The sequence below is a fragment of the Columba livia genome, chromosome 1 (genome assembly GCF_036013475.1).
Source record: "Columba livia isolate bColLiv1 breed racing homer chromosome 1, bColLiv1.pat.W.v2, whole genome shotgun sequence".
Taxonomy (NCBI): Eukaryota; Metazoa; Chordata; class Aves; order Columbiformes; family Columbidae; genus Columba; species Columba livia.
Window position 1 is genome coordinate 7,742,205 of NC_088602.1, and position 24,425 is coordinate 7,766,629.

Here is a 24,425-nt window from a genome sequence, read left to right on the forward strand (position 1 = left end):
CGGAACTTTCTGCTGCAGCAAATTCATTGCAAGTGTCAGGACATGACTGAGTGAAGCAAAAAGTGATTGTGTTTAAAGAGGAATAACATACTCATTTTCAGTATCAAGCACACTTTATAACACCTAGATGGTATTAATTTAAAAATATATATATATATATATATATATATATATATATATATATATATAACTACTAGCTGTACTGTTCTTGACCAGAGAATGGATAATTGTGGGCAACTGAAAAATGAAGCAATTAGCCAGGTCGTCCCAAGTTCAGCGGTGTCAGGAGAAAACTAGACTGCCTGGACTCTTCTTAACTCTTACTCTTGTATCCCTAGGCAGCAGCATGTAACTAAATCCATGTCCCTTTTCTTGTTTTCTTGCTCTCTGGAATCGAACAGATCCTTTTTCTGCTACTGTTGATAGTGTTGATGATGCCATTCCAAACCTAAACCCTTTCCTTACAAAAACTAACGATGCTGCTCATCTGTCTGTGTCTTCTGATGTATCTACTTTCACCAGTAGGACACCCACACATGAAATGTTTGTTGGTAACGTACCATTTTAAACTAATTTCATATTTCCTAAAAAATTTTAACATTATTTTAGTTTCTAAAGTAAATTTGTGGGACCTATCAGAAACTAAAAGTAGTGGGATGATTTGTGCTATGTTAGAATTGATTTAGTAATTGTGCCATGAATATGATGTTAAAATCCTTGCTTGGCTACCTAGATGGGCTTGTACCTGATGGAAAGGAACTTGGTTACAGTTGAAGCAGTTGTTTGAGTCTGATCTTACACGCAGACTCTTATGCTTAGGAATTTTAAGGTAAAATACTTCATGTACCTGAGAATGAAAAGAAAATGCTGCTCCTTTGTTCCTTGGGTTGAAATGTTCTTTTTAAACATCAGAGCTTAATCTATTTATTTTTTTGGGTAGTGGGTATTTTCCCCCCCATTATGTTGGGATTACAAAACTGGTAAAGCCCTGCACGTTTGCTGCATGGTCTACTCAAACTGGTTAGCTATTAGCCGAAAAAATAATGGCTTGCCATTTAAAAACTGCTGAAATCTGACTTTGGAGGTGATTCAGCATGGCTGTCATATCAGAAATCCTTTAAACATATGTGTGTTGATGCAGCTGCATAGCAATTTGATTACTTTTCAATATGAAGAATTAAGTTAGCATTCATAAACTAAAAATCAATTAATTACATGCCAGTTCTGTTCCTAAAGATAAGTTGAAAAACGAACATGCTGAACCAACAGGGCTTTCTTTTTGCAGGATGAACCCCACTAGAATTGATCGTATCTCTTATAACAAAGAGATCTTTGATATCTCTGATACTTGTTAAGAGAGATAAAACACGGGCACCTCCTTAGAGATGTTCATACCACCTACACTTTATCACCTTAACTACTTTCCTACCTTGTGTTTGGTTAATGGGGAGAGAAAGCAAGATCAAGCATGAGAAATCTTGCTGTGAACTTCTCCGCACAATTCCCGGCAGGATTAGTTGGCTGAGGCAGTAGTACACAAATACTTGAAGTTGGTGCTACTGCGGAATAATTGGCCTCTGCTTCTAATCGGGCTTTCCCACACTTCCAATAAAATGTGTACGGTTTATGTGAATGTGGAATGATCATTTGAAATCCAGCGCATTTTTTTTTTTAGTAGGGTTGTTATTCAATCAGATCTGTTGCCACCCAACAATTCTGCAGTTGTACAAAAAGCTGCGAACAAGGAGCCTGATGGTTTTTGTGCCATTCAATGGTTTGTGTAGTATTCATCACAACAGCCCAGAAGTGGCTGGAGATGGATGGTATCAATACTATACATTCCCCTCCAGTGGCTCATGCTCTAAAAATACATCTGTAACCAAAGAGTGACCTCCCGCCAGATTGGCATGTGAAATGTAAGTGCAGTGTTAGCTCTAGCACAAACAAGGTGCTACGATAACATGAATGTGCTCTTAAAATAACTCTTTCTGGTTCTTTAGATCATTACAATCCATTTACTGAACTAAATCCCTTTGTGGCAACCAAATATGAATCCACTATTGGGCTGTATCCTTATACTTCAGGTATAAGCAAAATGCCTTGAAACTTTTACACTCATTTTTTCCAAGGGTGTAAAACATGGCATTTGATTGGAAAATTAAAAAAATAAAGTATTTATAACCTAGCTGTAACTTTGAAACCATGCTTTCTCCTTTTGTGTTCTAGATGATGTAAACTTGTTTCTTACTGTATGTCTGTGTGTTGATTTCTTTCCATTGGTTCTATGTCATTAGAGTATATGTGGATTTATAGACTGTCCTGAAATTAAGTTTTTGAATAGCAGATAAACAGTGTATCTTGGTTCTCTTTCTGTAACTCTCCCTCTTCTCCTTTCTTGGCTCTCTTTCTCTCTCTCATGTGAAATGCCTTATCAGATTCTTTTTGTGGTCCTCAAGCTTACCCTAATGCTTCTCATTTCCGCAATGAGCCTTCTTCTGTAGCTGGTCTATTTGGAGGTAGGTAATGGGATACAGCCTTACACAAAAATAAAGACATTTGTGCGGTGTGTGCGTAGAACTAGTGGATACGCTATGGCTACAGAAGTGCGTTATTTTGGTGGCTCGGTTTTAATTTGTGTGCTTGTGCTAGGTGTGTCATCACAAACAGTCAGTGTGTGCTGAACTAAGGCTTATCAAAGCTAAACATGAAATGAGTATCTCCCCATTTCAGGTTCTCTGGTAGTTTACATGTTGCTGCATATAACACAAAAGACTTGCATGTTTTCAGTATCTTCTCATCTGCCTCATTGCTTTTAAGATGAAGGGATTGGGATGTTCTTGCTACTTATGGAGTTTTGGCAACACGTTACTCTTAAACAGTGCACTAAACTAGCACAAAGCTTCGCAACGCAACATGAGAAGAAGGTATCCGCTGCATTAATGTCCAAATAGTGAGCCAGGACTGACGCTGGCTCTGGAATCATAGAATCACAGTAACAGCGTCCTGGTTGCTAGATGGGCTGTGGAACTGGGACTGGGACTGTCCCTTCCAACTCAAGACATTCTGTAATAAGTAGCTAAATAGAATAGATTTCTACATGTAGCTAAAGAGATTGAACAGGGAGTGTTGGCATCATTGCTATGCAAGGTTTAGGAAATACCCTCAGTAAATGGTTTGTGGAGTCACAGAATGTCAGGGATTGGAAGGGACCTCTAAAGCTCATCCAGTGCAATCCCCCCATGGAGCAGGAACACCCAGATGAGGTTACACAGGAAGGTGTCCAGGTGGGTTTGAATGTCTGCAGAGAAGGAGACTCCACAACCCCCCTGGGCAGCCTGGGCCAGGCTCTGGCACCCTCACTGAGAAGTTTCTTCTCCAATTTAAGTGGAACCTCCTGTGTTCCAGTTTGTATCCATTGCCCCTTGTCCTATCTTTAGTTGTCACCGAGAAGAGCCTGAGCTCCAGAGCCCCAGCTCCCTCAGCCTTTCCTCACACAGGAGATGCTCCACTGCCTTCATCATCTTTGTTGCCCTGCGCTGGACTCTCTCCAGCAGTTCCCTGTCCTTCTGGAACTGAGGGGCCACAACTGGACACAATATTCCAGGTGTGGTCTCCCCAGGGCAGAGTAGAGGGGCAGGAGAACCTCTCTGACCTACTGACCACCCCCCTTCTAATACACCCCAGGATGCCATTGGCCTTCTGGCCACAAGGGCACAGTGCTGGCTCATGGTCATCCTGCTGTCCACCAGGACCCCTATTCTTAAAATCACCGAAGTCACATTTTGGTTTGGTGGTTTTGAATAAAAAACAGCTGGTGTCGATCAACAAAAGGTTAAATGCTGTGTGTGACTCTGTTCCTTTTCTTCCATATGCAAAAAGCAGGATGATTACTTTCTGTCAAGTCTTGTTGGCTTGAGGGAGCTCCGTTAGAAATATGGACCTTTGCACCTTCCAAAACATCCCTGTTGGGCAAAATGTAAGCTCTTGTAACTCAAGTTCTCTGTAGGAGAAGGCACCGTTTTAAGAGTTATGGGACATCCCATCCAAGCAATTCCTGTCCGCAGTTCAGAGTCTCTGAAATGGCTTGTTCCAACCTGACGGGTATACTTGTCATAAAGATACTCATTTTGGTTTGTTGTTTATTATATAGTCCCGATCTTTTCCCACATTACTGCTTCCCATGTTTTGCTGTATGCTTTGATTTGTTTTTAATGAAAAGTACATTGTTTAAATTCTCAGAGATGGATGTTTTTGAGCTGTATATTCCTTTAAGACAAATAGGAACAGGTAATCCAAATTTCTGTGGAGTTCATGGTCAAGGATAGCATCCTATGGTTATTTTTTTAGATGGAATGTGGCTTATTTCAGGAAAACAGTAAGATGAAAATGAGATGCTGTCACAGCAAGCTAAATGAAATCCAACTGGTGTTATTGGTCAGTTATTTCTGCTCACTGTAATGATTTACTGCTGAAATATTTGTGATATTTTTATTTCTCCTTATCATCAAAATTTCTATTAGAAACCAGAAGAGCTAGTTTTCTTTTCAAGATGGCATTGCATTTTTGGGGTGCTCTTCATATAAAGTAACAATTACTTCTGTAATTGCCTGAATATCAAGATGATGTCTGTGCATGCTCATATATAAAACTAAAAAATATGATTTTGGAAATCAGTATTTCATTCCCATAGTACTGAACGATCAACTTAATACTGCCGACCGTCATACGCAATGCTTTGTACTGCAGGAAATAATCACAGTATTGGAAAAAAAAATGTGTATTTAGAGAACATTACTTTACAGATGCATAGAAGATGACAAATGGACTAAATTCAGATAGGAACAGGAGTTGAAACTTGGCTTTAACTCCCTGTATTTTGCCGTAATTAATAGAAGCTTAACCTGCAAAATATGGTCACCTGCGAAATGTGTGTCCAAAAATAACTAAGTGCTATACAAATGATTAGTATTAAAGAATGCCTAATTGAAGGCGTTGGTGGTCGGGCACCTTGGGATGGTTTGGATCTTGCTCCATGTCAAGGTTCCAGTTGTATCGAAGAGAAGTGCTTGACTAATATAAAAGCTGGAGGGAATAATCTTCAGGCAGGTAATGTTGAAACCAGCCAGCTGCTTTTCCTGGAGAAACATGGGGATTATTTCCTCAATAATTTTATTGTAAGTATACAGTAAAAGAATAAGGAAGATGTGAATAGTTAGTCCAAAGCCATAGCAAATGGGAGGGGGAAGAGTGTCTTTTATGGCCTGTCCAGTTTTTGAGACAAGGCTTTTATTTGGAGGAGTAACTCCAAATAAACTGCTTCCAGTGCTCTTACATTCTTCTCAGCATCAGGGTATAATCTGGACCTTTGATTTATTCCTAGTCTTTCTGTGGCACTTAAATAATCTATGTATTTATTTGGCTTGTCTTGCATAAAGAAGGGGGATTAATGGGAAATACTGTTATAAAAACATTCAGCTTCTTTCTTTTTCCGCCGCAGGGTTCACTCCATCTCCTGTTGCTCAACCGCAGCCATCAGCCGGCCTTAATGTTGACTTTGAGTCTGTGTTTGGAAACAAATCTTCTAATGTTGTCCTAGATTCTGGTGGTAAGACACTTATTACAATTGGTGACATACGTCCTTTAACCTTTTTTACTCTTGAGATCTAAATCTCCCAATCTGTATTTACTCACACTGCTGTGGCAGAAGAAAACTGACTTTAAAAGGCTGATACTGGCATTCTTAATCCAGTTTTTCTTTATTAATCTTTATTAATGTCTTTAATAATCAGATAACTATATCTCTGCACACCCATCTGAAATGTGTACATCGATTTCCTTCATTTAAATATTTTGTGCATTCAAAGTTCACACAGTGAACAGCCTTCATTTCATTACATGCTGTCAACTGCAATTACAATACCAGCTGTGTTTGTAGAGTGTGATCAGAACAGGTAGACTTGCATCTTCATTTTATATATCTGTGCAATGTGTTTTTGACACTTGTCTACATGTTACTCTTCTAATGTTAAAATTATTTCAGAAAACCATACATTATCAAGACATACACAGTTAATTTGGATTGTCGTTACAGTTAGTACTCTCTCTTCTTTGAGCATCTGGAAAGTAAATACTTTCTCATCTTTTGACATTGGACTCTTGATATTGGGTTCTTGTAGGGCAAACCAGTGAGCCACCAAAAGCAAATACATATGCATTTTTATAAGATTGAAATACTTTAGATATGTATTCATTATGATTTGGGTGGGTTTTTTTTACATTTTCCTTGCTTGGTTGTCCTTGTGAATCCATTCCATGTTAAATTGACGTCATGCAGGTTAGACTAGTAAATTGAAATATTTCTGTAGTAAATACCTCCTTTATCAAGAGGCACAATAAGTTTTATCCTTCTTGTATGGTGTAGAATCACAGATTAAATTTAATATTATAGCCATTGTGTTGAACTTGGTGTCTCTTTAATTGAATGCCATGGCATTCATGGGAGGCCTGTGATTCAAATCACTTTATGTTTCTCATTCCAAGGCTTTGATGAACTCGGTGGTCTCCTAAAACCAACAGTGGCCTCTCAAAACCAGAGTCTTCCAGTTGCCAAAGTACCACCTAACAAACTAGTGTCAGATGATCTGGATTCATCTTTAGCCAATCTTGTAGGCAGTAAGTATTGAACCACTGATGCAGAAATACTTAAGGAATTCTTTTAAATGAATAGAATTTCAACAGTATCTTTTTCTACTTTGTGGCAGATTTGGGCATTGGAAATGGAACTACTAAAAAGTGAGTATGTTTAATCAGAAGTTGAGTGTTTTTATTTTCTCCCTAGTAAATATTATGAAAGGACAGGTTCAAACCTGTGTGTAACAACCTCATGTGAACCTTTGGAGCGGGTTTGGGATTGTATGTTGTTTCTCATATGAGGTATAATGAATCGAAGGTGACTGCAGGCTGAGTGACAGTGATAACAGCAGGCAAGACATCCTCCTGTCTCTGATTCCTTTCAGGCTTTGTTTTTATTTAGGAAATGAGTTAATCAAATTTGTTTTGTAGTTGTAGGTAATCTTAGCACACCTTATAAACGCTTTGTGGGATCTGAGTGTGCAGAGCTGTATTAAAGATGGTGAAACTACCACCTTAGACTTGTGGTTGACACTTAAATGAATTTCGAAGCAGGACATGTTGTAGGACAGTGAACTTCTGCTCTAGCAATGAAGTTGAGAGTGTGATTAGCAACTTCGGGCTTATTGGGACCATCTGTGCCAACTCTGAAATCATTCAGAAATCCAGTAGGTAGTTGATCCCAAGTCTTATATTGGGGAACTTGCCTGAGGTTAGATAAAGCTGAGGTGGCTCATGTTGAACGTTTTGCTTTTCCCAGCCAATACAAGATGTCATGAGACCTTTTATCAACTCCTTTGCTAAAGGAGTTTCTTCACTAACAAAAGAAGCCACTTTTCCGAGAGGAAACAGTGTTTACCTGAGGGAGATTTGTCAGAAAATCCAATGTTTTCTAACAATTCTTTTAAAAAATGTGTTTGAAGTGATGTAAACTGGACTCAGCCAGGTGAAAAGAAACTAACAGGTGGTTCCAACTGGCAACCCAAGATTGCACCTACGACTGCGTGGAACGCTCCGACATTGGTAAGCAAATACTCATTTTAAAAGAGTGAGTTCCCTGCAACGTAGATAGGTAGGCTGATGTATAACAGAGACATTTGGAAGTGGTCAATAGTTGCAGTAGAAGAGTAGTAAAAAATTGAAGGAGTGGTCAGTTTGAGATGAGTACTGCTTGGATTTGTTTTTCTTAGCCGTGCAGTTGTAGTAAAGAGTTTGTGATGTTCCCGCACCTCTCTCAGGGCAATAGAGCAGCCTTCATGTTCCACTGCAATGACTTAAAACTGTCAATTCCAGTGGTGGGGGGACAGAGGAGGATCTTTGCAGTCTAGAAAGGTAGAAGTGTGAGAAGTGTATTTGTGATATGCAGCAATATGTCATGTATGTGTAACATTACAACTCATTCTGCTCTGTGGGTGAGAAGGGACCAAAAGGTTAATCCTCTTGATGCCAGTAGAGGTGTCTGTGCAGTGATGTGAGCTCTTAACATACGTAACTACTGCTTTCCTACCCTGATGTGTGCAGTTGTTTTTAACGCACGTCACTTCCATAGTGTTGGCAAGGATTTAGGGGTAGCACCTAGAGTGAGGGCTCTTAATTACAAGCCAAAACCAAACGAAAAACCAGCTTGAGTCTAGATGAGTAGCTTTCACAATGCTATTGAAACATTTTTGCATGTGAATCCTACTCACCCTTTCACGAATGACCTGGAGACCTGTACGCGGACAGAACAGGTAACATGGATTTATTGTGTCTGACTGTAACTGAGCGGGGGAGGTTGAACCCGCAGCGTGTTAATACAGCGCTGTGGGTTGGGAAAGAGGGAGCTTGTCTCCCTGGATCCACCGCCTCTTCCATTCTGGGTGTCCCTTATCAACTCACTACTTTTATCTAGGGAGAAATGTCTGTGGACCTTACCTGAGAGTGTGTAGATATTGAAGAAACTGTAACTACTCTCCTGCTCTAATGACTGACTGGTGGTTCGAGTTTACTTGTGTGCTTGAATCTGTTTAATAACTTGTGTCTTGTATATACATCTTCTTGTGATAAGTCATTGCTTTAACAGCCTTTGTTATTCAGAGATGCTGTTGAGACACTTCTGGTCCTGTGAAACTGTTCCATTAACATTAAAATATTGAAACAGAAATAATCTAGGGGGGGAAAAAGGTTTGTTTTCCTATGCTGGTCTATTTATTGTGGAGTTGCTGCTGCTTGCTAAATAAATATGCTTTGGAAAACAAGGCTTTTGTGTCTTTGGGAAAAAAGGCATATACCAAATAAATGGACTGTGCAAAACAATTACAAGCCTAATAATGATGACAGTATCACAGGTGTATGTTGTCCGAGCAAATGGCTTGAATCACAAGAATTTGTTGGGGTAAACATTTAATGTATTTGTGAACTAAAATGCTATCTGTGTATATTCTGTTGTTTAAGTATTTGCTTCTAATCCAGTGTTATTGCATTATGTAATTGTTCTCCTGGGAAATACAGAATGGCATGCATTTTCCACAATACGTAAGTGAAACAACCCACAGCCTTTTTGCAATCGACTGGCATGCTGATATTAACCACTGCTGTTGCAGAATCTCACAACCTTCTTGCTATTTACACATTCCTCATTTTTAAATCTTTGGTGTGCCAAAAATTGAGCTTTTCCTAGCATACACGAACCTCATAGGTGGTCTGCGGGCTCTGATTCGAATGATGGCATGGGAAATACCAAGATTCTTTCTCCTTGCTTTCAAGTGTCCCATTTGCTGCCAGAGAGCTGGGGTGTGTGTCTGTGCTGCCTTCAATGCACTCGGTGGATTTTGAATGAAGATTAAAACGTTTGTGTTTGAATAACTGCATGAAACCTCATGGGCTTCTGTTATACTTGGCACTTTGTCCACATTTACAGTAGATCTTGATTTTTTTTTTAATTACTATTTTATTTTGTGGGGAGAGACCAATATGTCATTAATGCTTATAGGAAAAAACAAAACCCATGCTGACAGTTTACAAAGCAATAAGCTGCGCTGTCTGAGGAATGCAGCCTTTCATTTCAAAGGGGTTCTTTTTCTTTATGTCAACAACGATATTGGTCTTTCCCTGTGTTCTGTTTTTATTGCAGGGTAACTCTAACTAAAGGATGGTAGGTCCATACTTGAGCACTCAAAAATAAATGCAGTCAGCATGTTTTTGTGTGCGTAGGTGCGGATGCACAAGCAAAACAGAAAGTGATTTTCAGGGTGGCTTTGTCAGCTCTGAAATGATGGATAGTACCCAGTTTAGATAGTTCCTGATGGGGGAAATCTGTTCCGACAGCGATTGAAATGCCAGTGACTCTGGCTACTATTGATGAAGAGGCAGCTGATATCTTAGAATAGAGTTCAGCAGCGGTTTTGCTGATGTCCTGTTAGTGATGTTGCGATGTATCCACTTTAATTCAGTATTATTAATATTCTGTCGCTTCCCTCTTTGTGTACCAAGAAATGCAAGCGGTTTTTGTCTTGCCATGAACAGTAATCCCAACAGCATGAAAATTAGACTAACAGGAGGTAGAGTTGGAGAGGCAGCAAGTTATCTGAATATTTATAAGAACTAATTTATAGTCTGGGGGCAAAAATATTCTTGTCCTTGTAAGAGTTAATACTAATTTAGAAAGTGGATAATGAAACTGTAGAACAAAGAGTACGGTAACATGGTTAGGATGTGAGAACTGTCTTCAATATATTTTTCTTTCTAAGAGTTATCAGCTGGTTTTCTATGTATATGTTGCCAAGTTGTTTATAAAACATAGTGTCACCCCAGGTGTTGTCTGTTGACAGCAATCTAACTTTAACCTCATAAAAGTTAACTTAGGTTAAGAGTAATATAAACGTATCTGCAAAGTATTAAGAGGACTTTTCCACCTGTTCAGATCTACTTTATTAAGTGGGTGAGTAGAGAGGGCATGTGAGTTGGATATTCATGTTAGGGTTGGATTTATATTGAAGGATGGTAGGAGAATCCCCATAGCGTGTCCATCCTGACTAAAGACAAGAGAAGTCTGGTAGCTCACAGTTCAGTTTAGTCAGCCAAAGTCCTAACAGGTTTAAAGCAAATGCCTAATTATAGATTTGCCAAGATCACCTGGAAACCTTAGCTTAGGTATTGTATTGGATACAATCTGTATGCAAGCCTGCAAATCCTATTTATTCTTTGCCACATCATGATAAGCGAAGTGCCACGGCTGCCAGCGCTGTCTGATCCGAGCTGTCTTACCGCTCGCTGCTCTCTCAGTTCTCCACTGTTTTTCACCCCAGGCACCGCCTGTGATGGCTTATCCGGCCACAACGCCAACAGGGATGATGGGCTACGGGATGGTGAGTGAACTCCTGCAACACAAAGTTGAAGTCAGATGCAATTTTTGCTATATTTGCCTATAGTTCAGTAGCAGTCGTTTTTCTGAACTATTTTACCAAAGTCTGAATTTCAGCTCCTGTTGGTTTATTTGTCACCAAATCATTAAGTCCTGTTTTTGTGACCCTTGGTGGTTTTTGTCTGAAATTATGTCTGCCCTTTCTTAGAAATAAGTGCATCGTGATTATAGCTATAGTCACAACAGGAATGTTTTATCAGTGAAGTGAAACCTTCCTTAAATACTTGCTCCCAACCTCAGCAAAAGGCATCTGTGATGACCAATGCTACAAAACCGTTTGTGACACAGCCGTGTCTTGTGGTGTTGGCTGAGAATTGGATCTCTTAGTGACATCAATACTGGAAGGCTTTTGACATAAACCTGACCTTGTCGCTCTGAAAAGTTGTTCAATTTTTTTTGTTCTCGTCTCAAATTTTAAAAATATTTCTGAAATGATGGGCTTTAATTCTTTATCAGTATGGTCTTGATGTAGCACAGCCTTGCTGGGTGAGTAGAAGCGAAAAGAACAGTTGTTCTGTTAAATGGCTCACAGAGTAGTATAACAAAAATGAGCTAAATGTTTCATCATATGATCCAATGGGTTTAATGGTTTATAATTTGTAAATGCTCAGCAAGTGAACTGCAAAAGTGGCCAACTGTGTTCTTGAGGGTCTTGTGAGAGGGTGTCGCGTTCCTCACTACCGTCCTATAGTACGTTCTGTGCAAAGTCGTCGTGGTTAAACTACCTTTAGTGTTGATTGGTCTAGGCAACTTTGCACTGACGGTACCGGGAGCGTTTTCTTAGTTCCTTTGATTCAGCGGCTGGGGAAGGTAACATGTTTAGTGTGTACAAGGTAATCTTGTGTGTTTTGTCAAGTGGGGTTTAAATGCCGATGTGAAGTGTAAACTGGAATTAGCAGGAGCCGTAGCTCTACTGCCCTGAGCTGCTGTTACTTGTTCAGAAGCGCGTGATGTGAGCGGGTGGGTAAGACTGGCCGTTCCAGAGTGACCAGGAGGCCTTATCACATCCTGAAAACCGTCCTGACTCATTCAGACTTTATTCAGGACATTTACTGCTAGGAATCTCTGAAACCTTGACCCATTTTACAACCCTTGTGCTTCATTTTTCCTAAAAGCTTTAATAGGTACCATAGCTCTGAGGATGCCGGTTGCCAAGTGGCTTTTTCCTTGGTGAGGGCACACTGGGACAGGCAATTCCATTAGTCCCTGAGCATTCCCTGGCTGCTTCCTTGTGCCAGCAGGTATTTTTGTAGGGTGTTTTCATCAGGATCAGTTTCTTGAAGGGGTTCACCGTGTGGTTGCCCAAACAGCGGGTTGGCCTAGCAGGAGGAGCAGGATTAGTGGAGGAAAAGCAGCGGGGATTGCTTCAGCAGGGCTGCTGGTATGGAGCCGAGCCTGAGGGCAGCGCCAAGAGCAGCAGCAGGGCTGGGCCCCTACGTAAAATAAAATAAACCAGACTTCTAAAACTATTAGTATATGTTAAACTCTTAATTAGCCTCAGCCAGGGTGTCAGTAACACTTTAGACTTCGGTTGCATAATGCCTTAATGTTAATTATACATATAGTTCTGGGGTTTCAGGCCTCAGTTTTGGGAGCAAGAGGACCAGCATTAATATTTGTGCTTAAACAAGTAATTGGGTGGTTTGGATTTCTGCAGCGAGAGATTAAATGGGCTCAGTTGTTATTGTGAGTATTTCTTGAAAAGACTCTAATGGTCCTTTCCAGTACCCTTGATTTGCAGAATATTGTAGAAAAATCTTAATTGATTGCATATATCAAAAATGACCAAAATTTACCATTTTCTTTACTTAAACACTTGCAATGTATTAATGCTAAGTGTGATTTGATGTTTTGGATATGTTTTTTTTCTTCAGCCATCACAGATGGGAGGCATACCAGTAATGACACAGCCAACTTTAATATACAGCCAGCCAGTCATGAGACCACCAAACCCATTCGGCCCTGTACCGGGAGCACAGGTCTGTATATTCAATATGATTCGTGCTAGGAACAAATCACAACTGGGTCGGTTTCTTTAAAAAGTGTGTTAATGTTTTCTTGCATGGGACAAATGCATTGCACAAGCCCAGCAGCTGATGGAAGTATTGCTCCTTCCAGCTTCTTGTATCCAGGGGTGTCTGTAGCCTTTTACCTCTGATTTACAGGTGGGTTTGAAGAGAACATGGTATCAAACTTGAATGACTTACTAGAGAGCAGCGTAGGGGAAAGGGACCTGGGGGTCCTGGTGGACAACAGGATGACCATGAGCCAGCACTGGGCCCTTGTGGCCAGGAAGGCCAATGGCATCCTGGGGTGTATTAGAAAGGGGGTGGTCAGTAGGTCAGAGAGGTTCTCCTTCCTCTCTACTCTGCCCTGGTGAGACCACACCTGGAATATTGTGTCCAGTTCTGGGCCCCTCAGTTCCAGAAGGACAGGGAACTGCTGGAGAGGGTCCAGCATAGGGCAACGAAGATGATTAAGGGAGTGGAGCATCTCCTGTGTGAGGAAAGGCTGAGGGAGCTGGGGCTCTGGAGCTTGGAGGAGACTGAGGGGTGACCTCATTAATGTTTATTAATTATGTAAAGGATGAGTGTCAGGAGGATGGAGCCAGGCTCTTCTCGGTGGCAAACTATGCTAGGACAAGGGGTAATGGGTTCAAACTGGAACACAAGAGGTTCCACTTAAATTTGGGAAGAAACTTCTTCTCAGTGAGGGTGACAGACACTGGACCAGGCTGCCCAGGGGGGTTGTGGAGTCTCCTTCTCTGCAGACATTCCAACCCGCCTGGACACCTTCCTGTGTAACCTCATCTGGGTGTTCCTGCTCCAGCAGGGGGATTGGACTGGGTGATCTTTTGAGGTCCCTTCCAATCCCTGACATTCTGTGATTCTGTGAACCTTGGTGAATCTTCACCCCAACACCTGGTTGTTCGTACTGGCCGCTCTCAGTGGGAGGCACACGACACCTTCATCTTAGTTTTTAACCATTGTGTTCTGTAAAGGTCTTCATGTTCTTCCAAGAGTTTGCAGAAGACAATATTTACAGCACAGTGAAGATACTCAACAGCTACACAAACATGTTGGGTCTTTCCCTGTTAAGGAAGGTGTTACATTAAATGGAGCGTTCCTTACATTGCCTGCTTCTCTGCTTCTTGTGAGATATTGTGTGTAGGTTCATTACCTAACATTCTGGAATAAATGAGTGTGCTGAAGGGTTACTCTGAACATTGAGAACTGACTTTATCAAGAGTGGAGTTAAATACTCACCTTTTATTGTTTGTTTAGCAAACATCTGCCACTGAGAAGTTTCTATCTGATCTCACTCTTTTGACCCAGTAGCCATCTGAAGGTAGATTTTTGCAGTAGGAAAAAAGGAGGGGGTAGAGGGAGTGGATGACCTTGAAACACCTTCATTATTTTCAGAAAATACTGAGATTAAGACTTGGTGAACTGTACTTAGCGGCAGAGCCAAGTTTAGCTGGCAGCTTGGAACTCCAGTATGAACGGTGTGTTTTTACTTACTGGTGAAATGTTTCTTTGCTGAAGTTCACGCTGTACATCATGACCCTGTTAGAAAAGTGTGGTATATTGGGACTGTATTTTGATCTTACTACAAAGAGCTCTGCCTTTATAGGTGGCTGTTTAGAACCATGCCTGTATAAATTCACTGAAGTAGATGTTGGTGTAAGTGTGGTTTTGGGACTACAGTGTGGAGGGAAAAGAATTCAGCAATAGGTTGGAAAGGAAAAGAGCCTCAAAGATTTCTCTGGTACCCAAATCCGATCCTTTATCAGCAGTGATGTTTTGAGCTGCCGGTGGGTGGTATGTCCATTGTCTTTGCTAAAACAGGTTTTTTAAAGTTCTTTTTTTAAAGGCTATATCTGAAAGAGATGCTGTTAGATTTTTGTAGCTAGAAATGCAGTTTTCAGTTGACATTGTCTTGGACTTCTGAGAACTGCTTTGCACATTCACTGTCACTTCACTGGTTCAGTGTCTTTCACATGGGTTTTATATTATATCAAGGGGAAAAAAAGTGTTACCTCCTAAATAGAGAACAAGTTAAAGGATCCTTGAGGATAACAGTTTCTTATTCAGCTTCCAAAATGTTGGTTTTTGAAATGTCCCTTAAAAAAAAAGTGTGTGTATATATATAGATATATATATAAAAGTATAAATCTACCTACCTGCCTGGCTGAGTAGGTGAGTCTGAGTAGCGAGTTGAGCGTTTCTGCTTCGTTTCCCCTTGCAGGGCTTGGCCTGGGTTGAATCCCAGCTGGCTGTCCTGACAGTAGAAAAAGGAATTAGTCACAAGTGAGGCGTGCAGACCTGTATTTATTGTGCTTATCTGACATGTTTGGCCCCTGTGAGAATTAATTGGATAGAAAGCACGTCCTTTGACTCAGCGTTTGTTGCGTGACCATGAAGGGTTGTCCCTGAGACACTCAGTTTGTGGTGCTTGCAGGCGTTGAGTTTTCAAAGTCTGACATCAATAAAGCAAATCAAATTAAACAGAAGTTACATGCAAGAGCGTCTTCCCCATACACAGTGTGTTTAGCCACGGAGGGGAATTACGATATTGTTACACTAACTTAGGGTGTGCGTAGTCTTGAGGTTCCTCTGAGGGCATATTTGTTTAGCTTTGGTTAATAGTCCTCTTGTGCCAGAAATAGAAATATAAAGAAATGTGTGTTCTTGGGGTAAGTAAGCAAATATTAAAGAGTTAATGATGATTGTCTGAAAGGCGCACAGTTCAAACTGCCTGCATCTCGTGTGCATCGCGCTAACTACCGCTATTATAATACACGTTTTGTCCGTGGTGTCATCAATGCCAAAAAGTAAATAGCTTTTAATATTTACATTTAAAGCACCAGTTTATGCCACTTACCTCTAGTCTCCTGATAGATCTTGGTTGCCGTCTAGAAACTTGAAGGTACTTAAAAGCATGATGACAGATATATAGTTAGTGCTGAAAAATTATATTGCCAAATTGTAGTGTGTTGGGAACTCCCACTTTTTATACAGGCTGGTAAAATAGGCATCCCTATTTTAAAAGAAACTGGTGTGTATGTGTTTTGTTTTTTCCTTTGAAAACACTTGTCTTACATTAGGGTCAGTATTTCATGCTTGAGAGAGAATATAATCATTTTCATCATGATAAAATTGCAGGTTTTATAATGTAATATATATTGTGATACATAATATATTGTGATACCAAGAACAGAGAGAATGGTTGGAGTTGTGTGATGAAATTGTAGGTGGTGGGAGGAGAGTGTGTGTGTGTGTGTGTGTGTTTGAGGAAGGGAAATGCTGAATCAGTGATTCAAACAAGGTTGAAGAGCCAGAGCGATGGCAGGTATGATGCTGTACAGCAAATTCACGGTATTTCAGACAAGCTAGAGCTGAATGTTGGGCAGTTAACTGGAATCTAAACTACCCGTTGTAACCTCTGAGTATCATAATGCACAACAGCAGCGTTTAAATGTTCAGCAGCAGCAAAACCATGATCATGTTGGCTGATAGAAACTGGTAGGACACCGACAGATCAGTGGTGTGGCTTGGGTTGTTACATGTCCCGGTCTGATTAGCCCCAAAAGGACACAGCCTTAGGAGGGGAGGCAGCTGGGCAGGGAAGATTTTAAGATTTAAAATAGAATAAAGAAATTGCTCAGCCTACTGCCAGCATCGCTGTGAATTGTAACACCGCAGTTGTTAACGTCACCGAATTGTACAGAAGAAGTAGGAGGGATCGCCTGGTGATGATGCAGAATAGGTAAATCTGCAAATAAGCTGGTTGGTTTTGGTTTTTGTCCGTGGGGTTTTTATTTTGTTTGTGTTTGTGGTTGCTTTTTGTTTGGGGTTTTTGTTCTTGTTTTTCAACTGGAAGAACAGGCTATATATTTCAGGACAGACTTATGCCAGAAAGCAGACTTTACAAGGGCTCCTTTTGGCACGTTAATCCTAAACTATACACTAAACCAGCTCGACAGACTTGTTTAATGAGAAACCAGCATCCAGCTGACCATGGGAATCAGCACAACACTCCCTGTGGACGGGTTTGTCTTTGTCACTGTGACTCTGGGGAGGTTTTGTCTCCTGGAAGCAGCGAGCAGTGAGAACCACTGTGGGAGGTGAGGCCGAGCTCTGGGGCTGATCCAGCACCCTACGTTACATTTCAGATCACCCAAGCGCTGGGCAGCAGGGAGGTTAAATCCATATGTATTTACTGTAAGGTACTGTGTCTTGTCTGAATTTGTAGGAAGTACCACTGTCAGTTTTTTTTCCCAGTATTTAAGCTGAACAGGCCTCCTGAAATATCACCTCTCTTTTCTGGTTACAAGCTGTTGCTCTAAACCTGCCAGTCTTCCACACTGCTTTCAAACCGGGACATCACTTCAGCTTTGAGATCGATTGGAGATTTGCCAACTCAAATTTCACAGGACATTTCATACGTGACTTCGAGCCAGTTGGCCGTGAAGAGGAAGAATGTGTGAAATCAGGTCGCAGCAGGCAGGCCCCGCTCAAGTTAGGACTCTCTTGGACTGTAGCGTTAGTCTGGCTCAAATCCTGGAAGAGTGGTGGGGTGTGTGAGCAATGGCTTTCCAAAACCAAGCTTAAAAGGGGACTTTTGACATCCCGAAACTGCTCTTGATCGCTTCCCATTCTGTCTCATGGCTCTTCCGTTATCTGTTTATGGGGACTGGACCTGAGTGCCCCATTAGGGAATGGGGGTTTCAGGTGGGAGGTAACGATTTGAACCCAGATAGTGTTGATCCTGAAAGAACCGCTCCTCCCCACGTGGTTTCTGAAAATAGACATTAACGTGTAAAATTTACCTGTGCAATGGCAGCATTTACACTCTGGGCACTTCTGCGAGCAGTTCCCATAAACACGTTCCCATCATGTGTAGGCTGGCAGCCATTCAGTATTTCCAAAGGAAATATCCCTTCAGACGATGTTTTTTGCAATGGGAATGAAGTGCGAGTACGCACCGGTGATCAGTGACTCGATTGTGAGGAAACTCTTAAAGCGGTGGAATCTGAAATGGAGAAAACTGGCTTTTATTTGTAACTTGCAAAAGCAGGCGAGTTCTATGAGCGGGAGGGCAAGAATTATTTAATGAAGCACCATTAATGACTGGGAAAGCACTAATAAAGGAGGAAAAGGACTACAAAAATAAATCAACAAATAGCAGATACTTGGGCCTGCAGATTATCGGTCCCTTCCAGCAGCAGCAGCTGGAACGCCAGTGTTACCTACTTGTCAATTATGTGCTTCGGATGGCTGAACTTGTAGTGTGGTGCTTTAAATACATGGCTGTGAGATGTGATTTTTGTTAGTGTATAGATTAGCACTCTCAGGCTTCATTTCTTGCCTGAAACAGCAGCAGATGACAAACTTCCATCTATTTTTTTTCCTACCCTTAGAATGCGTCCTGTGTTCTCCTTCTAGGCCCCAAACTGAGAATTATCTGTTACCTGCTCTCCAGCCTCTTTTTATACACATCCTATTTGGAGAAGAGATGCGAGTTTATCTGCTGACTTGGCAGATGCCACTTAATCTCCTTTCTGGGGGGGTCACGTCCAGCTTGTTTCTGCATTACACCAACCATTGGAGAGGCTTTCCGTTTTCCATATGACCAAACACCTCGTTTTAATAGTTGATTTCTACCGAGTTTGCCTCTTAACCTCCCCTCGTCCTTTCATTACCCGTTCAGCTTTCATATTCTGTCATTCTGAGACCTTGTTTTCTTTTTCTTTCCCTTTCTCTGTCGTCTTTCCTACTAGCTGTCTGCAGCATCCAGCCCTTCCAGTCAGAGTCCTCACAGAGCCTCAGGAAAGGATCCCTTTGCAGAGCTCTCTCTCCAGGATTTCTTGTAGAACAACTTAGGTATTGTCCGTTATACTGGGGAGATGCTGGTTTTTGTGATATAAAACAAAAATGGAAAGTTCTCATTCCAGTTTTATTAACACTGTTTCGGACGAAAATTAAAAACAAGCCACGTTGAGTTGGAAGCACTGTGGAAGTGACCTGGAAACTTGACTGCAGCCCTTTAAAGGCCCAATTAAGTCATTTTGCTTCGGTCGGCTGGAAATAACATTTTGCTGGTTCCTTTTTAACTGCAAAATCCAGCTTTGCTGGGAAGGAACTGGTACAACCTGGTACTGACCATTTCATCAGGAAAGGGTTTCGGGCAGGGGTGTCAGACTCATTTTGACCAGGGGCCACGTCAGCATCGTGGTTGCCTTCAAAGGGCCGAAGGGGATTTTAGGACTGGATACATATAGGAAAAAAGAAACCAGACTGGTTTAGGGTTCTGGTCAGCAGCAAACACTCTGCTCCTGCACCTCGCCAGATCGCTTGACCAAAGAGTCGCCTTGATGCAGAAGGAGGTACCTGGTTCTATGTGTGCGAGGGTTAAGTTTATTACAGACGTGCACTGGAGTTCCTTTCCTTTTTTATCAGTCAGAGGCAGGTGGGAATTAACTACTGAAATGAGTGAAAACGTGAAAGAATTGGAGCACCTGTAGTGTGTAGAAAGAGTAGGATTTATTGCACACAGCATCTGCTTTGCTTTGTCCACTTCTGATGGTTCAGTGTGAGCAGTGACCTTGAGTTCTCTTCATAATTGTGTTGATCTGTGTCGCGCTGCCGCTGGTGACAATATTGCATGGATAAGGAGTTTTTTGTTGTGTTTTTTGATTGTTGGACAAACCAGCTTAATGCAAAGAGCTGTTCCAAAGGCTGGTGTAGCTGGAAAAACATCCTGATGGCTTTTGGTTGTTTTCTGGTTCTGATTCTGTAAAATCTTAGTTTCCATTCGAAACTTCAGATCTTGGGTTGGCTTGGGCATTTGAGGAATGAAAAGGTTTGAAGACAACGCAAGTTTATAGCAAAGTCCTGCTTCTGTTGGGTGTTAACCCGCGGGTTTTTAATCTTTGCAGATCCAGTTTATGTAACTGTGTTAGATGGAAGAGAAAGGAACGTTTCCAAAAAGATGTGCTCACCGGTAAAGCCCCACTTCCGGGAGAAAACAAACTTCAGTCCTCCAACTCTCCTCTTCCATGAAACGATGCAGTGAAATGACAAAGCCCAATGAAGGAACCTGGGACGACTCCATGTGAAAACATCAATAGACAACACAAAGCCAAGAATTGCCATGAATAGAGACTAAGATTGATATTTGATTTGTTTTTCTCTCTTTACTTTTGTCCTGGTGACTAACACGTCAATACTTTCAGCTTCTATTAGTATCCCTGATTGGTAACGTACAAAGAGAAGCCTTTATTCTGGAAACCGAGATGGGTGTTTGGAAATGCTGTCTGGGATGGGGATGTGTCCTTGACCGGAACTCGAAACAAGACTCTGGGCAGGGAAGGGTCAAATCCTAACTCGTAATTCTGCAGTTACCTATTCAGTCCTCACAAATGTAGGCACAGCAGTAATGGAAATTAACTTTCTTTTTTTAAAAAACCCTATATATTCAGTTTGCAGTAGACATTCCTTATGTATTATTGTTTGTATTTATTTATGATTATCAATTTAACATTAATATTGTATCAAAAGAAAAACAAACCTCCTTATGAAAATGAGTATGGATGTATACAGTATGTCTGATTTTTATCCACAAAGAATGAATCTGATTCAGAACGCTTTTCAGCTGACATACAGAGCACTAAATATTTTAAAGGTCTGAATCTAATGAGTTCTCGGTATATATGAGAATTAGGGAAGAGCTGTAAAATGCATTAATCCTCATAGTCAATTCTGTGCCTAGGATTTTGCAAGGGAACAGTTAACTGACTAGAAGAAGCACTACATTTTTAATTCAGCATTAGTGCATTGGGAAGGAACTTTATTGCTTTGTGCTTGGCATGTCATTATTTTTACATTTGACATTATAAGGCCTTTCCAAAATGAATGTGAGGAATTGCTTTCACTTGAAGACTTTCCTTCTTTTCTTTAAAAAATAAAATTACAAAAATATAATAAAAACTGGAGGTGGTGCGTGGCGGGGGGGAGCGTTTTCATTTGGCTCGTGCCACGTTTATGATCACGTACATTTTAAAGGTAAAACAGGCAAAGTAGCTTCCTTACACACGTCTAGCGGGTATTTAGTTAACGAAGCATTAAAGTAGCACTGTTGATCGGTGCTTTGTGTAAATACATCGTAACTTTTTGGGTGGAGTGGGGCCTTCGGGGGGATAGTCCACGACGTGAAAGCAATTCTGTACATGAGTTAAGCATACTTGCTGCATTGTCTCTGCAGATTCTATTTTTGTTTAAAATATTAAAATGTATGTTAGCAAAAATGGGTGGATTTTCAAATAAAATGCAGCTTCCACAGAACTTTTGTTACGGTATGAAAGTCTGAGGTGCTTCTTTTCTTTTTGCTGCTTAAAATGTGCACTGATAATGGCTTTGTTTACTTAATAAAATACCAAATGTATTTCAGATGTGCATATTGTATTGCAGGGAGAGCAGCTCGATGGGAACAATGTGATCTCCGTGTCTTCTCGGTGGCCTTAGTTCCACTATACCGAGTTGTCTCTTCAAGAGGTGGATTCTTGACTTAAATATATTTCCCAATCTTCTAGTTTTTCAAAATATTCATGGCAATAAACTTGTACTGTTTATAACTGAGCAAGAAGCTTAAATATGCCCACAAAAAGTTGTTTAGGTGTCTTCTCTAAAGGTAACACTTTGAACATCTGCGGTCAGACACTGGGTTTTATCACAGGGAGATTTTGTACAAGTGGAACTTTCCTCTCCTCAGCTGCCTGAGGTTTGTTCTGAAGGATGGACAGCAGAAAATGATCACTACAGGTCACTACATTTAAAATTTCTTTCTAAAAGCATGAATAAAAATCCAAAACCTGAACCTGTGACCTGTAGCACCCAGATCTGAGGAGGTTCCTATACAGTTTACTTAAATCTTTGCCTCCCTACAGATGGGGCTTTCAATGTGGGACTGGACAAGCAGAGAACAACAACCGTGTAGGTTTTTGGTTGCACTCAGAATATCAGAAAGGTGAATTGTCTGGACGAAACTTGCCCGTTTTTGTCCTGCGAGCTGAATCGGTGCCTACCCGGGTACAAATTGTTCTGAAGCACAGTCCAGAGCTTGTGTGACAGGTTGGCCATAGCCCAGTGTGCTGCATTAGGGTGAAAACAGACACCAGCCTGGTCATCTTTTCTGGTCTGTGGCATTTCCCGCACAGCGGTTCCAATCTCTGCTTTGAGGCTGAGGACAGATCTTCCTTAAGTCTTAAATCTTCTTGATCCCCTTTGTGGGGCGTTGGGCTCGAGGTTGCAAATCATGCAGATGCCAAGAATCCCCAAACAAAATAAATAAACCACCTTTTCTGCAGGGATGACGAATTAGTCTGTTATCCTTTGCTCTGCTCACTCCCATTGCTCTGTGTTGTTTAATGCAGCTGCCATGCAGGTGAAGATTTCTTGGTGGAGGCTTTGCTAATAAACCATGATTTTTGCTTTACTTTTCAGAGCTTGAGAATTTTCCTGAGGATTATTTTCCCATTTACTTCATTCCTAATAAGTACATTTGTTTCCAGTATTGCTGGAATAAAAATCATAGCTTAATTTAGAAACCATAGCTCAGGGACATGTTTCTTTTGAATTACTGGCTGTTTTCAATAACGGGTTTGTGAAAACCCGGTTCTCTTCAAAATGGAATTTAACCTCGAAGAGCAAACTCTGAGTAGGGAAGCTGCCCGTTCAGAGCAAGCAGTGGAAGAGGCGCGTTGTTAGAGGGATGTCGTTCCTTTTAGAGCTTAGTGTGTCAGAATTGTCACTATATAACTAAAAACAACCGGATTTACCTCTTGAGGCAATTACTATTGCCAGAACAAGAACCTGAGTAGCTACTAAATTCATGTGTTTTCTAAAAGCCCAAATGTAGAATCTTCATCTGAAGATGAATCTAAATTCTTTTGCTGCTCCTGTTCTTGGTTGCAAAGTCACTAAACCAAACTGTTGTATACAGTAAATGGGCACCGACAGTACCTCAGGAAATGCTTATAAATTCATTTTATGTGACATCAGATGGTCCGTTCAACCAGCTACTGGAATAAGTCACGGACTCTCCCAGCGAGCAGAAGGGCCAGGGTGACACCCCACATCTTTTATTAGACACTAAGTGCTTGTTTTCAGAGCCTGGTATAAATTTTGTAGTGACATAAATGAATTGCAGCTCGAAGGCCACGACATAACCGAGATAAAGATTGCAGTAGAAAAATGAGAATTAGGTACCAAAACCACTCGGAAAAATATGAAATGGTGATGGGAGCAGAAGACTGACAAGATAATGTGAGGGGTAGTGAAGAAATGTGCAGAATATGAAGAAAAATCAATGTTAATGGGAGCATATGTAAAATAAATAAGAGTTTTCTCCTTGGCCTGTTGACAGTTTTTTAACTTGGCCTTTGCAGCTCGGTCACACCGCAGGGGAGAGATCAGAAAGCGTCTTGACATCTGAATTTGCCCAACAAGAAAAATCTGTGAGTTTCTGATGTTTTGCACATTCAAACTGGAGAACGAAGGGATTGGGCTGATGAGTGCACGATGTCCTGGGTGCATCAGGAGAACGAGTGAGGAGGAGAGAACCCCGAGCAGGTTCCCCCAAAGGTGTAACGTTGTGGCCACCCACTTGATGCCCTTTTGTGTTTGAAGGCTGAATAAATACTAAACCCATTGCACTGGTGGGAGATGATTCGCCCAAGATAACAAATCAGTCTATGAGTTGAGTAAAGCACATTGCTTATTTCTTTTCTTGCTTCTCCAATGATGAAATTTCCTGAGGCAAAGATCAAAAAGCCTTGGAACAGACAGCTGACTTCCTTAAAAGTTTTGTTGTGTGAGCCAGTAATGGTACTGGAAATGTTTTGGGTGCAAGGATGTTGCTCTGGATGTCTGACAGCTGTGGTAGATGAGGAGAGCTGAGGTCTTGGGTTTATTTTCATACCATAGATCTCTGCTTTGCTCATGGTGGTAACTACAGCAACTCTCTTTCTAGAAAAGCATTATTTGATACAATTTTAGCCTCTTGCACTTCAGTCACTGAAGGTGAAGAGAAGATCCAGCACGGTGTCGAATCTCAGTTTTCCCTGGCTCGGTGGAGATGTTCAATGAGCCACATATGGGAACAGTTGTTGGCACCTTGTTACCACGTCATGTCCTAAAACAACATCGTGCTTGTGGCAGCCTGCAGAACATCAGTTCTGAAGTGTAGTATTACAAAGAAACATCCTTGCTTTCACAGTGGACTCAAAATCCAAGGGAAAGGCTTTTTCAGAAGAGCATCCAGCTGCAAAACATCAGTGGCTTAAGCTCCTAATACCATTAGTCTCTGTTCCTTGCTCGTCACTTTGGTGTAA

General features: G+C 41.1%; 2 protein-coding genes across 23 annotated transcripts in view; one reads left to right on the forward strand and one right to left on the reverse strand.

Moving 5' to 3' along the window:
• Window positions 1-21,478, forward strand: part of PICALM (phosphatidylinositol binding clathrin assembly protein) — a 72,843-nt gene extending 51,365 nt beyond the window's left edge. Inside the window, exons 13-24 of one of the 12 annotated variants that reach the window (XM_065049799.1) lie at window positions 402-551; window positions 2,001-2,084; window positions 2,436-2,516; window positions 5,498-5,605; window positions 6,541-6,672; window positions 6,762-6,792; window positions 7,554-7,653; window positions 9,121-9,144; window positions 10,917-10,976; window positions 12,907-13,011; window positions 18,816-18,918; window positions 19,974-21,478. In XM_065049799.1, coding sequence (XP_064905871.1) covers window positions 402-551; window positions 2,001-2,084; window positions 2,436-2,516; window positions 5,498-5,605; window positions 6,541-6,672; window positions 6,762-6,792; window positions 7,554-7,653; window positions 9,121-9,144; window positions 10,917-10,976; window positions 12,907-13,011; window positions 18,816-18,908 — 968 coding nt within the window. In that variant the 3' untranslated portion in view covers window positions 18,909-18,918; window positions 19,974-21,478. The remainder of the gene's footprint in view (window positions 1-401; window positions 552-2,000; window positions 2,085-2,435; window positions 2,517-5,497; window positions 5,606-6,540; window positions 6,673-6,761; window positions 6,793-7,553; window positions 7,654-9,120; window positions 9,145-10,916; window positions 10,977-12,906; window positions 13,012-18,815; window positions 18,919-19,973) is intronic. The other 11 variants (XM_065049791.1, XM_065049792.1, XM_065049793.1 and 8 more) reach the window with 11 other exon arrangements.
• Window positions 15,080-24,425, reverse strand: part of CCDC83 (coiled-coil domain containing 83) — a 38,614-nt gene continuing 29,268 nt past the window's right edge. For 10 of the 11 annotated variants that reach the window (XM_065049807.1, XM_065049805.1, XM_065049809.1 and 7 more), the window contains one exon: window positions 17,728-18,067. The gene's annotated coding sequence lies outside the window, so the exon portion shown is untranslated. Of the gene's footprint in view, window positions 15,314-17,727; window positions 18,068-24,425 lie in introns of those variants that run through there. The other variant, XR_010469785.1, reaches the window with a different exon arrangement.